At 39.0% G+C, this 13,982-nt stretch overlaps 1 protein-coding gene across 1 annotated transcript; it reads right to left on the minus strand.

Annotated features, from left to right (window-relative positions):
- Positions 1-12,844: 12,844 nt before the first annotated feature.
- On the minus strand, positions 12,845-13,777 carry LOC130829081 (olfactory receptor 149-like). Its single transcript, XM_057695250.1, has one exon. The coding sequence runs from the start codon at positions 13,775-13,777 to the stop codon at positions 12,845-12,847; it is 933 nt and encodes a 310-aa protein (XP_057551233.1).
- Between the last annotated feature and the right edge of the window lie 205 nt (positions 13,778-13,982).

Below are 13,982 nucleotides of genomic sequence, written 5' to 3' on the forward strand. Positions count from 1 at the left end.
CCAAATAAAATAAATACAGTAGGATCATACATTCACTCACATCTAATTCATATGAGGAGAGAAAATAGAAATTATTTATATTCTCTATAACTGATCTGATCATTCTCAAGAAGTTCCATGTGTTGCTTATCTGGAAAAAAAAATCTGGTGCATTTTATGGAACTTTATTTGAATCTTTGTGCAGTCTTTTGGACCAGAGATCAGCATACTATAGCCTGCTGGCTGAATCTGTCCCACTACCTACTTTTGTAAACAAAGTTTTATTGAACACAGACATGCCTGTTCCTTCACACAGTGTAGAGGCTGCTTTTGACTACAATGTCAGGGTTAAGTAATTACAACAGAGACTGGATGGCCAACAAGGTGTAAAATATTCACTATATGGCCCTTGACAGAAAAAAAAAAAAATTGCTGACTTAACAAATCTTCAATAGGTTCTCTTGGGAACAATAGTCTTCCATGTTGCCCAATCTTTCCCCAAGCCCCCTTCCACTATGGCAGTTCTTCTCCAAGATGATGCCTGTGTGTCTGAGGCTTCTGCACCCTCATATGCATCCTGAAGAGCAAAGTCCTCAGGTGTAGTACCTGATTCCTCTAGTCACGGGGGCTGTTACACCAGCCATGCCTAGGCATGCACATGACAGTTCCCTAGGTGTGTACCCAGTGCTCTACCTCCTTTCCTGTGAAACGACTCCTGTGATTGGTGGCGATATTTTCCCGGGTGTGATGGCACGACATGACACTTTGTAAGCATGTGGATGTTAGTGGGCTGGGTATCAGGGCAGATCTGCACTGTAAGGCATTTCTCCTGTGGTGCCTCAAGTGCTGCTCTCTGGGATGGTTTCTTTTCACTGCTGTCTTCCACGTCCACCTCTAAGTAAGTCTGTAGTGCAACAGCTGGCCATTTCTAGTTGGTGCCATTATACCACATAGACTCATCAGAAAACAGGGCCTGTGGGAGAGTCAGAGAAACCATAGAATCAACCACGTTGGGAATCCAAGTGACCTGCGTATACAGTTTTCTTGTACTTTCTGGACTGCTTAGCCTGGTCACTAGACAGTGGAATGTGACTATGTACATCTAATTTGATGGTTTGTTAGATCAAGTAACATCATGCTTATACCATGCAATATGTGCCATAATGTCACTCACTGTCCCATGGTGTTGTAGGTTGAATGAAGGCTACCCGTAGGTATCAAGTCCTAATCCTTGGAACTTAGTTGGAAAAATAATCCTTGCAGATGTAATTAATTTAAGGATCTTGAGATGAGGAGTACACCCTGGTTAATTCTGGGAGACCATAAATGCCACCACCAGTGTCCTTATAAGAGACACAGTCCCATCAGTGCTCTGTGTGGGGCGAGATAGAAACCTACCCCTCAGGTGGTGCATGGAAGACAAGGGATGCTGGAGACTTGTTCTGCTCTTCTCTGCCCTCTTAGGAAATAAGATTCAGGATCTCTGCTTTCTCTCAGTTTTGCAGAGCCAGCTAGTGGTTTTACTGCACACACGCACACTCAAAGTGGGAGTAGGGACAGGAAAATCTTTTGGAGCTGATGGAGACATTTATTACCTCAGTGGGGGGGGGCAGTACTTTCATTCTTCTTATTCATCTTAAACTAATTGAAGGGGGAAACTTGCTAAATTTGAATTTTATGCTTTTATATAAACAATATTTGAGGCACACACAATAAAAATCGTCATTTATCTAAATTGCAAATTCAACTAGGCAAACTTTTTACTTCTGAGTGTGGCAAACCAGACTGTTCTGGAACTCCTAGGATCATGTGCCCTTTTCCTGGCACTCCATGGGGTGGGGTAGGACCTCTTTTATCAGAAATTTTTTGAGGTCAAAAACACTAGATGCTTTGAGCTACAAATTTCTATTTAATGATAAAAAAATGTAATACTGATATATGCTATAACATATATATACCATGAGAATATCATGTGAAGTGAAAGAAGCCAGACGCCAAAGGCCATATGTCATACGATCCTATTTTTATAAACTATCCAGAATAGGAAGATCCATAGAGACAGAAAGCAGTGTAGTGATTCCTGGGAGCTGAGAAATAGGTACATGGGGAGCAACTGCTTAACACACGTCCTTTTTTTTTTCTTTAAGGACTTTTATTGAAATACAGTTAACAGACAATAAACAGCATATATTTAGAGTGTACAATTTGGTATCCCAATCTCCCAATTCATTCCCCCCCAAACCTCCCGGCTTTCCACACTTGGTGTCCATATCTTTCTTCTCTACATCTGTGTTTCTATTTCTGCCTTGCAAACCGGTTGATTTGTACCATTTTTCTATAGTCCACATATATGTTAACACATGTCCTTTTAAAGTGATGAAAATGTTCTGGAAATAAATAGTGGTGATAGCTGCAGAAAATTGTGAATGTACTAAATGCCACTGAATTGTTCATTTTGAAATGCTAAAAATGTGTGCTTTTCACAACAAAAATTCAATGAGGTTGACATCCATTTAAACTAACTTTGACAACAGAGGCTGTCTTTGTGTGTTCTCCCTAATAATGCACAATTGCTAAGATTCAGCTATACAAATGAGGTAATTGTCTGTGGACTGGGCATCGTAATTCGATTTTTTAAATGTTTAAGAAGCATCACCAATAAGGACCTTCTCTACAGCACAGGGAACTCTACTCAATACTTCGTAATGGTCTATATGGGAAAAGAGTCTTAATAAAGAGTGGATATATGCATATGTATAACAGATTCACTTTGCTGTACACCTGAAACTAATACAACGTAAATCAACGATACCCCAATAAAAACTTTAAAAAAATTCAGAAGACAAAAAAAAAAAAAAAATCACTGATGTTCAGGTCTTATTTAGGCCCTCATTCTACAAGTATAAAGCCACTCCGAGTACTAGCACATGGCCCTCTTACTAGGGAAATTTCAAACTATAAATTGAATAAGAGGTCCAAAGCAAATACTACACATCCTTTTCTGAAAGCAGACAAGATCATTACAATTTTAAATCTAAAGTTAGATATCTATCTATCTATATGTATATAGTATATGTGTTTACTGTGGACTGACACTGGATTGTTTAAAGAGGACCTCATTTTAGATTTTGCTCTTCCGATGGCTTTTCATGTTATTTTATAAAGGCCATTTAGCCTCCCTGTGTCTTGTAATTCTTTCAAGACACAAAAGGGGAATGCTTTACATGATCTTTAAGTTCCATCCACCTACAATTTTCTAAGATGAAATAAATCATTTATTATATTGTTATAGGAGGCATATTCTCAAGTGGTTTTACAAGATTTTATGCAATTTTATAAAAATAAGATATTTTATGGTATATTATCAAAAACATTACTCTCCTTCCCATTGATTCTGCTGTGGTACAAGTGTGTGTGAGTGTGTGTTTATGTGTGTTTCAGTTTGTGTGTGTTCTTTGTTGTTGTTCAAGGCATGTAGTAATTGAGGCATAAAACTTTCAAGAAGAGGCTCCCTAGTGTCATTTAATCACTAAACATAATATTTGCCTGAAATGTGTGTTTCACAAGACTGAGGATGAACTGAGCTATGTCTGCAACACATACACAAATGGAAAGAACCAGCAAATATCCGGTAAATACAAGATGAATGTATTCGCCAATTTGATAAATTTAGCCCTCTATGTTTTCTCTTGAAATTTGTTCTGAGGCTCAAATAGTTTACCCTGCCTCTGTTGCTCAGGTGAACTTCTTTTGATCAATTCTACTCTTCATTATGCACTAGGTAATGTCTGCTCTGAGCACAGAGACTGCCTTAACAGAAATGTGATTGGCAGATTTCCCCAGTTTCTTTGCCAGTGAGATTACACATCCAGAACATGCAGCCATTTGGAACTCTGGCATCAAGAAATCCTTTTTCACTGTTGCATCTTGTCAGAGTGAATAAAGGCTATTTGAAACTTGTGTAAGACGTATGTTTTACTAACACCCATGAGAGAGGTAGATGCTATAAGATTTCACTTTTCCTTTTTAATGCAGGGACTTAGGAGGAATCAGCTTCATTTTGGAGGTGCTGGAGAAATCAGTCTGAATGGTGTCTATGTTTACTTGTGTGTAGTCATTAAATGTGTATGTGTTACACTGGTATTCAGTTTTGCCTTAGAATAACACCAGAGAGAATTCAACACTCATCATTTTAATAAAGTCCCAAACTTGCTTCATCCAGTTCCCAAGGTGATCAATCCACCTTGTCCCATTACAAAACTCTCTGGGGGGGGGGAGGAGGGGGGCAGACATCAAGAGGTAAAATAATCAGATATCATAATGAGGCCAGGGAGTCTGATCTTGACATAACAAGTAAATGAGGACCTTTGAGATTAATTAACCAAAATGTTATTTTCTCAGAGATTACCTAATTTAGAGAGTTCTTATAGGATGATGTAGATGGAAACAAAAGTTACTTTAAATTTCTCACTAAAGGTTATCATGGTGGTAATTTTAAGAAACAAGGACATTTTCCTGAGTCTTATTGAAATGGTGTTGATTTGTACAGTACTGATTTTCATTTGTCATTTTGGAATAAGCCTAGAGAGTACACTTTGTTATCAATATTGGATATTATACGTGGCACATGTTTGCCATCACAGTAGCAGTGCACAGACCATGGTTTTTTGAATAAGACACATTTGGAGGCATATTCCAGCTCTACCATTAACTAGAAGTGTGACCTTGAGCACATCACTGAATCTATCAGCTTCAGATTTCATATCTATGAAATGAGGGACATCCCTACCTTACAAAAATAATACATGGATTAAATAAATGATAAATGCATAGTGTTTAATGCAGAGCTTTTCACAGGTGGAATGATCTAAAAATATTAGCTACTACTATTATTGTAACAGAATTTCACTTTCCAGGTTTTTTTTTGTTTTTTGTTTTTGTTTTTGTTTTTTGTATCTTAAGCACTCCCTAAATGATATAATTTATCCATTTTAAAATATGGTTAAATTTGAACAAGTCTGTTAGCTGACCCTGTTATCCAATTTGTCTTCAGTCTAATTTTACAGTTAACCCTATATTTTTTCTTGGTCCTGAATTGCTTTGCTAAAAGCCTCAAGATATTGTCATTTCTCCTACTTTTCTAAGGTCTTTGTTTTTATTTTATTGCAGCAAATTAATCTTATGTGTTACCCCTACTTTTCTTCTTCTTTTGTTAGTAAGGCTTTGTACCGAAACTTTATTTCCTTATATTTGGTAAATTTTGACTAAAATTCAAATACATGTGAATGTTGACATTAGCTAATCCCAACACTAATCATTGGGCAGGGTAGGGGGGGAATCATATTTAAAGTTTTAGCATTTCAGTTAGTTTCATGAGGATTGTCACATGGAGGAAGAAATATGTAGAATTATAACAGGGAACAAAACTTTACTCACAGATAACAGAAATATAGAATAATATCTTTATAAACATAGGTTAAAATATGCTGTCATCATAAACCACACTAACATTTGTGAGCACCTGCATTATGCAAAGCTGTTTAGAGGAATGACTCCTCCTGTTAGCATGCAAATGGAAATCTGATACATTGCACGTGGGACTGTAAAATCCATGACCACTGTGGAGAATAGTTAGGCTGCTTCTTCTAAAGTTATATATATATTTTTATAAGACACAACAATGTCACTCCCATATATTTACCCTCCAAAATGAAAACATGACTCAACAAAGACTAGTATGTAAGTGTGAATGACAGTTTCATTTAGAACAGTAAAAAAGTGGAAACCTGCCAAGACCAGCTCCGCGAGTGATGGGTGCCCCAAGCTTAAAGAAACACAGACACAGATTTAAGAGAAAGATGGGACTGGGGGACTCAAGACCTCTAGGATCAAAAGCCCCGCTGCTTCACCCCACGTTGTTTTTATTGAGCTCTGGGCATTCCAGAAGCAAGATAGCATAAGGTTCTCACACTCCCAGTTTTGTCCCACAGTCAAGATTTTACTTTGAAATAACCAAACAAAGGCCTCATATAATTGGGGGCAGTGATGTTTTGCAAAAACAGCAGAAGGAGGGCGACTGCTATTAGCTAGGTCTCTGTTTGCCTCCTGGGTCCCGATCTGAGCTGGGCGTGGGAAGCAAAGCAGCCCTGGGGGCAGGAGGCCTCTCTCAGAAGAAGTAAGGGTCTGTGCCCCACCCTTGTTGGCCCCTCTGCGACTGTGCCAGTCTTAGGTTGTTCCTCCCCTGAGGAATCTTACCCGTCTCTGGCTAACCAGCCATCCTCCGGGGCCAAACAGGGTGATGAGGTGTGCAAGTGAGGAAGGGGCTGCGCCCCCAGAGAGGGTCAATATTGTTTCCACGGTAGCCTATGCCCCCATGGCCTCCACGCCCAGCACCCTTAGTTCCTCTGCTGCTCAAGCAGGACATCCTGCATCCAGTTGCTCGGCCCACATACTTTAATTACTTTTAGTAACAGTTTCAAAGTTTCAGAAAGGCTTCTAAATGTTTTCCCACAGAAACCACCGAAATACTTATCAACAAGTGAATAAGCAAAGTGTGTTATTTCCAAGAGATGACATATTTCTCAACAATAAAAAGGATGTGAATTTAAATATACACCAGAAAAGGGATGCACATCAAAACCATTTCGCTATGTGAAAAAGTCCAGACACCAAAGAGTTTACATTATAGATCCCATTCATATAAAACTGTAGAAAAGACAAAACAAAGATGTAGAAAACAGACTGTTACCTGGGCTGGGGCATTTGGGGGTTGACTGCAAAGGGATAGGAGCAAATTTTTGTCCTTAATATCAGTAGGTACATCCTTAAATTTTCACAGTCCTCTTACAGTTAATAATATCCTACTTCACATAAAATATAGAAATATTAAAATATAATTGGCCAATATCTGCCCCCAACACACACATCTGCATTTTGTGGTATACTTGTTATGTACATAGAACAACTGAAACTTTGTTAAATTTGCTTTTTATTTTTAGTTGCTTCTTGGTAGATTCCATAGGATTTACCACAAAAATGATCATATAGTCTGCAAATAAAGAACATTATTTCTTCGCTTCAATAAGGATGCATTTATTTCTTTTTCTTAATTTTTTGCTCTGGCTGGACTCCTCAATATTGAATAGAAGTGGTCAGAACAATGATCTTTGCTTTGTTTTTGACTTTAGGTGGAAAATGTCTTAGTTGAGAGATGAAGACCATGAAATAATTTGAACAGGGAAAATTCAATATAAACACTTTTAATGGGGGGTTAGAGTAACAGGAATTTAGCTCATGAGAGCACAGAGAATCCTAAAGAATGCAGGAGTAGTAGATATGAGGAGGAATCCTCTCTCTGGGGCCATACGGAGACTCAAGGAAGAGCACTCCTCCTGCCTGGGCTGAGATCCAGACCTCCATGGAGACAGTGCCTCTTTAGAACTTGGATTTAGGTGATTTTTTAAGTCATCCATGTCTCTCATGATGCTTATGATTCCTTTACCTTTTGAACATACAGAAAATAATTAAAAGAATCTATTTAATGTCCTTGTCTGCTAATTCCACCATGTGTCACTTTTCTGAGTCTTTGTATATTGATTTAATTTTGCTATAATTATGGGCCTTATGTTTCTGCTTATTTATATGTTTGGATATTTTTGATTCGATGATGCAGTTATTTGGGAAAGCTTGATTCTTTCAAGATTTGCTATTATGTTTTCTCAGGTAGGATCTGATCAGCCTTTAATCTGCTGATAGTTTAGCTCCACTGCTGAGATAAAACCTTCATACTCTACCCAGTGCTCTGTGTAACATAAAGGTTTTCCACTCTGGATGATGGAAATATCAAACTATTCTCAGCTCTAAGGCCCTCATGGGAGTGCTTCATTTTGGTATTCTTTAGAGAGTTGGAGCTTGTTCTGATAGGTAGTTATGTTATTTCTGGATCATCTTGATTAATCAAAGCCTTAATTTCAGGCTTCTTTATTATCTGCCTAGAATAGCTTTCCTTTGGGGCTAATTTAGCCCCAGTCCTAAAGTGTAACTGGTCTTGGATCTCTACCAGATGTCCCATATCATCTCTACTTGGGAAGGTCAGAACTAAATAATTTCCAGCTCTAAGTGAGTGCTTGAAATATTTCTGCATATAGCTTCTTACTTGTTATAATTGTTTCAGCATTTTTCTTTGCCTAGATGTGGGGAATTTTACCCTATGTGTTCACAAATTAGTATTTAGCCATTTACTCAGGAGGACCCTGTGCTGATTTCTGGAGCACCTTCTCTGAATACCTCCCACCTCTCTAATTCTTTAATGCTCTGCCCCACAAATACTAGCCATTTTGCTATCTCTGAACTCTGAATTCTGTCTCATTGATGTAGCAAGACTTCTCTGCAGTTTTTGGAACCACCCTTCCTGTGCCAAAGTTCAGAAATTCCATCAAAGCAAAAAGCTAGATTGATCAGAATTCTCATTGGTTCATCTAACTGTTTTTGTTTTTGTTTTTTGCTTCTCTCACGTGTCATGGATTTGTGCTTCCTTTTAATACCCTTGTATATCAAAAGCGTGGTTTCTCAACTTTCTAGTAGTTTAAAGAGATCGAGCAAGTTCTGTAAGTTCCCATAACAGTTATTCATTCATAAATGGAAACCTCTTTTTCCTCTGATTCCTGTGTGACATCACTGATGTTATGGTCATTCAAGTGCCATATGATGCCACTGATGCACTGTTTTAAATTATTACATTGTTGTATCCTAATTTTACCATTCAGTTTTTTTTTCCAAGCTCTTTATTGGAAAATAATTGCTTTACCACCTCTTGTACCAGCTTTTGAGGTACACCAAAGTGAATCAGCTGTATTTATACATATATCCCCATATCCCCTCCCTCCTGTGACTCCCTCTGGCTCTCCTTGTCCTGGCCCTCTAAGGCATCACCCATCATCGAGTTGATCTCCCTTTGTTATACAGCAACCTCCCACTAGCTATCTATTTTACATTTGGTAGTGTAAATATATCTATGCTACTCTCTCACTTCATCCCAGCTTCCCTTTCGCCCCCCACCCCCCAACCCCATGTCCTCCAGTCCATTCTCTGCATCTGCATCCTTATTCTTGACCTGTCACTGGGTTCATCAGTACCATTTTTTTTTTTTTTTTTTTAGATTCCATATATATGAGTTAGCATACAGTATTTGTTTTTCTCTTTCTGGACTACTTAACTCTGTATGACAGACTCTAGGTCTATCCACCTCATTACATATAGCTCAGATTTTTTTAAAAAATGACTTTTCCTCTTTAATAATAAATATATGACCTACTTTAATCTTCAAAGAAACAGCAGAAAAGGAAGGTGATAAATTTCCTATCCTGGCTTATAGTGTAAGGAACACTGTAGAATGCAGCCAACATTATTATTAGACATACCTGTGCATGACAACTGGTTTTACACCTCCTAATTTTGAGCACTGCTGAGTTTTTTTTAAACTAAGTCTATTAAACGTTGATGCCCTGATCATTTAAATGTTGAATAGTAATACTTCTCACTCCACAAAGTATTTACAAGAATTAAATGAGAAAAATAGAGTATTTAGTATATTGGCTGGTGGACATTACTTGAGAAATGTTACTTATTTTTAAAATTATCTAACTATGAAATATTATTATATATATATGTTTCATATGTTGATCAACTAGGACTTTGATGTAAATGTCAAGTAACTGTACTTTATTTTGTTATCTATATTGTCCACTCGCTTTGCAAACTCTCAAGTAGCTTGACCACATGTAACCACACAAATTAAGATCATAGACAAAATTTATGTACTTCTTCAACATCATTTTATTTATGCACTAGTGTTTTACATAGAATCAGCAAAATATCTTGAATTTGGAGTAAGATATATCCTACCTTCAACTACAGTTCCTCAGATTCAGCATGATCTTAAGGATGTTACTTACCCATTCCGGAGTTCAGTTCCCACATCTGAAAACATGTGGAGGATAATGCATATTCTGAGGTGTTAATATAAAGGTGTAATAATGTTATATAAAGTTCTTAAAGAGAACTTCTTGGCACAAAGTTAGACACTAAACAATGTAGTTTATTTTTCCCTTTCCTTTATAGAACTCCTTCTAGTACAATACTAACAGTCATGTTGTAGTTCTATCTTACATAGTACTTTAGAGTTTAACATGCCTCATTTAACAAGCTGCATTAAATACCTCTGTTGCAACCTGAACAAGGGCTACAAGTGGGTAGAACACTTAGTAAAAGGCTAAGAGTAATCTGTTTGGTTGGAGCAGGTGTTTTACATAACCTTAAGAGTAAGCAACCAAATACATTTCAAATAGGTAGATGATAAATGACAGTGACAGCTGATAGCTTCCAAATGGATGTCTGAGAAGAGAGGCGGTGATAGGGTTAGAAGAGTTTGACTCCAGAGGTGTAATAAACCAAGATTCATGGTCAGGGCACAGAGTAAAATTAACGAAGAACAATAGAGTCTGAAGAAAAGGATCAGGACACTAGCTCCTTAAAGGTCTGATACAGAAGAGAGAAGCCCAGTTCTGGGAAGAGTTCCAGTTGGGAATGAGGGCAAACCTTCTAGCCTAGGAAAGCAATTTAGGAATGTGGTATCTAAAAATCATTGCTGAATGAGTAGAAAATGAGATTGTTGCCATGTTTCCTTTGTTTGATAAAAACTCTTTAAAAGACAAGGGCTGTGACTACCACTGAAGCTTCATCCCTAGAGCCAGAAGATCAATCTGCCCTTTCCACTCTGGAGATACTTGATAGATAAGAAATAACTGACACATGGGAGGCTACTGAGGTTCTGCTTCCTCAACCACAACTAAACTCATCTGAGACTCAGAATTTCATCTATTCAACAAATGAACTGTCAATCCTGTACAGTCAGTCCTCAACTGACTGTTGTTTTTCTCTTTAGCATCCCTGAACCTACTTTACTTTTACTCTTGGAATATGCTTTGTTAAAACTTATCCACTTATCCTAGCACAAAGGAGTGATGATTTCATAAAGTCTGATTCAAAACAAAGAGAAATGAGAATGTGACTTGCTTAATATAAGGAAGGTTTCACCCAGAAAATGACATTTTACTTTGTTCTTTAATGATAAGAATGAATTTGTTCAGCTGGAGACTCTGGAAGGAGCATTTGTGGTAGAGAGAATAACAGACACAGAGTTTAAGAGAAGTGAGCAGGGGAAATGTTCTTCCCTTCAAAAACATGCATCATCTCATCACCCTGACATGAGCTGCTAAACACAATGTGGCTAGTTCAAGTGTGGCAGATTTGCTGACCGAACTCTTATCCTGAAAATAAACAAAAGGAGAACAGGACTGCCTCTTCCTTATCTCCTTATTTTCCCATCACACCTTTCTCTTTCCATCACCCCTGTTCTAATCACCCCTTTCTCTTCTCATCACCCCTTCTCTTCCCATTGATGCCATGAAATCCGTCCATGGGAGTGGATTCGTCATCTCCGATGGAGAAGAATTTCTCCTCGGGATCAATAACAGGCCGTCGCTCAGGTTTTAAGTCACAGAGTAACAGTTTATTAGAGAAGAGTACAATAGCTTCTGGCACAGACACCAGGAGGGGGTGGAGAGACCCGAGAAGGGGTCGTACATGGGTGACTTATGTACCCCCAAAGGAGGAGTTAATTATAACCCCAACCTCTAACCTAAAGAATTACTTCTTTCTATAGGAATTTACAACAGCAGTAGACTGATTACCAAAAGTGATGCCTTAGCCTGAGGATGGATTGTGCCCCAGAAGGGTCGTGATAGTCATCAGAACAAGGAATTTCTTTACTCAGTGATCTGTGACATCCCAAGTCATCATTACCTTGGTTTACAATCAGGATTACAAAGGAGAGTCATAAGAATCAATCCTAAAGAATGAAGGAGGATAAATCACATTTTCCAGTCCTTCCACCTTTCCCCCGGCCAGGTCAGCCCCAGGAGCTCTCACCATCACCCCTTTGTCTTCTCATCTCCCTTTTCACTTTCCTTCAAATTGCTGCCTGGATTGAAATAGCATGTATCTCATGCCAAGCTCATTAGGCAAAAGAACAAAGGAAAGTTAGGGGACAGCACTGAAGTCTCAGCTTTCTGGTATGCAAAGTATCCCAGACCACAGAACATTAGCATCTCAGATTTGGCATTGACCCCTGGTTGTGCTTGGGATTATAAAGACAGACTAAAATTGCTAATACTGCAAAACAACAGAACTAGTCACCCCTTCACAGACTCTCCCTGGCTACCTTCTTCACATTCTCTTTCATCCACAGTTTAGCTCCTAATCAAGGCTTGTTTTCATGTTTAAGACCAACAGACAGGCTTCCTGGGTGATACAGCACATTGTTACCTATGATTCACTAATTAAGAGACCTGCTTGAGGTCTCATCCAGAAGCCTTTTTCCCTTACACAAATTCTTTTCATATCAGAAGTCACAGAGTGCCATTGGGAGCCATATGGTTGAAACTTTCACATTTTTCTGCAACCCTTAGACCATCAAATGAGAGCTTATGTCATGTAGGCATTAGAAAGGTTGATTATATGATCATGCCAGTCAAAATGAGGAAGTGCTAGGGTAAGGAAGAAGGGAAGAGGAGAGGATTAGGCGCAAAGGAACACAAAGAGGGAGGGACAGAAGGTCTAGGCTATTTTATTGCCAACTGGAAATAATAGGATATCTTATTATCCCTCCTGAGTAGGATAATTTCTTAGTTATGTGACCTTGAGCAATTCACTTCATGTCTTGAAATCTTACTGTCTTCATCTGTAAAAGGGACCAGTGATAGTATCTGCACAAATTCCTTTCATAAGCAATGTGATGTGGTCTCTATCACTTCTCAGCAAGGAAGGCCACCTGCTGTAGCACCTTCTTCAGAGAATATTTCATTTCCTTATTTCTCAGACTGTAGATCAAGGGGTTCAGCATGGGGGTGACAAGGTTATTCAGGACCTGAACAGTTGCATTAAGCCAGGGGTTAGGTGTGGGCTGCAGGTAGATGAGAACCACTGGCATAAAGAAGAGGAGGATGGCAGTGAGGTGGGCACTGCAGGTGGAGAAGGCACGATGTCGGCCTTCAGTAGAGCGGATTTGAAGAATGGAGAAAACAATGCAGCTGTAGGAGGTGAGGATGAGGAGGAAGGAGCTGAGGGTTGTGAGGCCTACACTGATGAACCCCACCATCTCCAGGGCTGAGGTGTCTGCACAAGCCAGCTTCAGCATCACTGGGATATCACAGAAGTAATAGTCTACCTCATTGGGGCCACAGTAGGGCAATTGGAAGGTGAGAGTAGTTAGAGAGGTGGCCTGAATGCAGCCAAAAAATGAGGTCCCCATGGCCAGGATGGCACACACTCTGTGACTCATGATGACTGTGTAGCGCAGAGGGTAACGTATGGCCACAAAGCGGTCATAGGCCATTACTGTGTACAGGAAACACTCAGCACATCCCAGGAAATGGTAGAAGAAGAGCTGGGACACACAGCCTGCATAGGAGATGGCTTGGCTGTTCCCTGCGAGGTAGAAGAGCATCTTGGGGGAACTCACAGAAGGAAAAAATATGTCACACACAGACAGTTTACACAGGAAGAAGTACATGGGAGTGTGAAGCCGAGTGGAGGAGACAATTGCCAGTAGGATGAGCAGGTTTCCTGTGAAGGTAAAGATGTAGATGGACAAAAACAGAGCAAAGAGCAAGGTCTCCAGATCCTCTGTGTGTGGGATGCCCATCAGAATAAACTCGGTCACCACTGAGGCATTCCTCATCTTTGTTAGAATGTTGGACTTTAAAATAGAACACAGGTCTGCAGAGTGTGACTATTGATGTTAAACTGAGAAGCTATTTAATAAATAATAAGCAATTATTTGATTACCACCTTATGTGTCCAGCTAGCAAGTGTAACTTACAAAGCAGCATTAATAACCTAAATACTTTTAAAGGAAGATCATACATATGTAAAGTGACTTTCAA

Source organism: Hippopotamus amphibius, chromosome 9, assembly GCF_030028045.1.
Source record: "Hippopotamus amphibius kiboko isolate mHipAmp2 chromosome 9, mHipAmp2.hap2, whole genome shotgun sequence".
Taxonomy (NCBI): Eukaryota; Metazoa; Chordata; class Mammalia; order Artiodactyla; family Hippopotamidae; genus Hippopotamus; species Hippopotamus amphibius.

Bases quoted from the DNA above. Each gene is read 5' to 3' on its own strand.
- LOC130829081 (XM_057695250.1), bottom strand. From the start codon at position 13,777: ATGAGGAATGCCTCAGTGGTGACCGAGTTTATTCTGATGGGCATCCCA.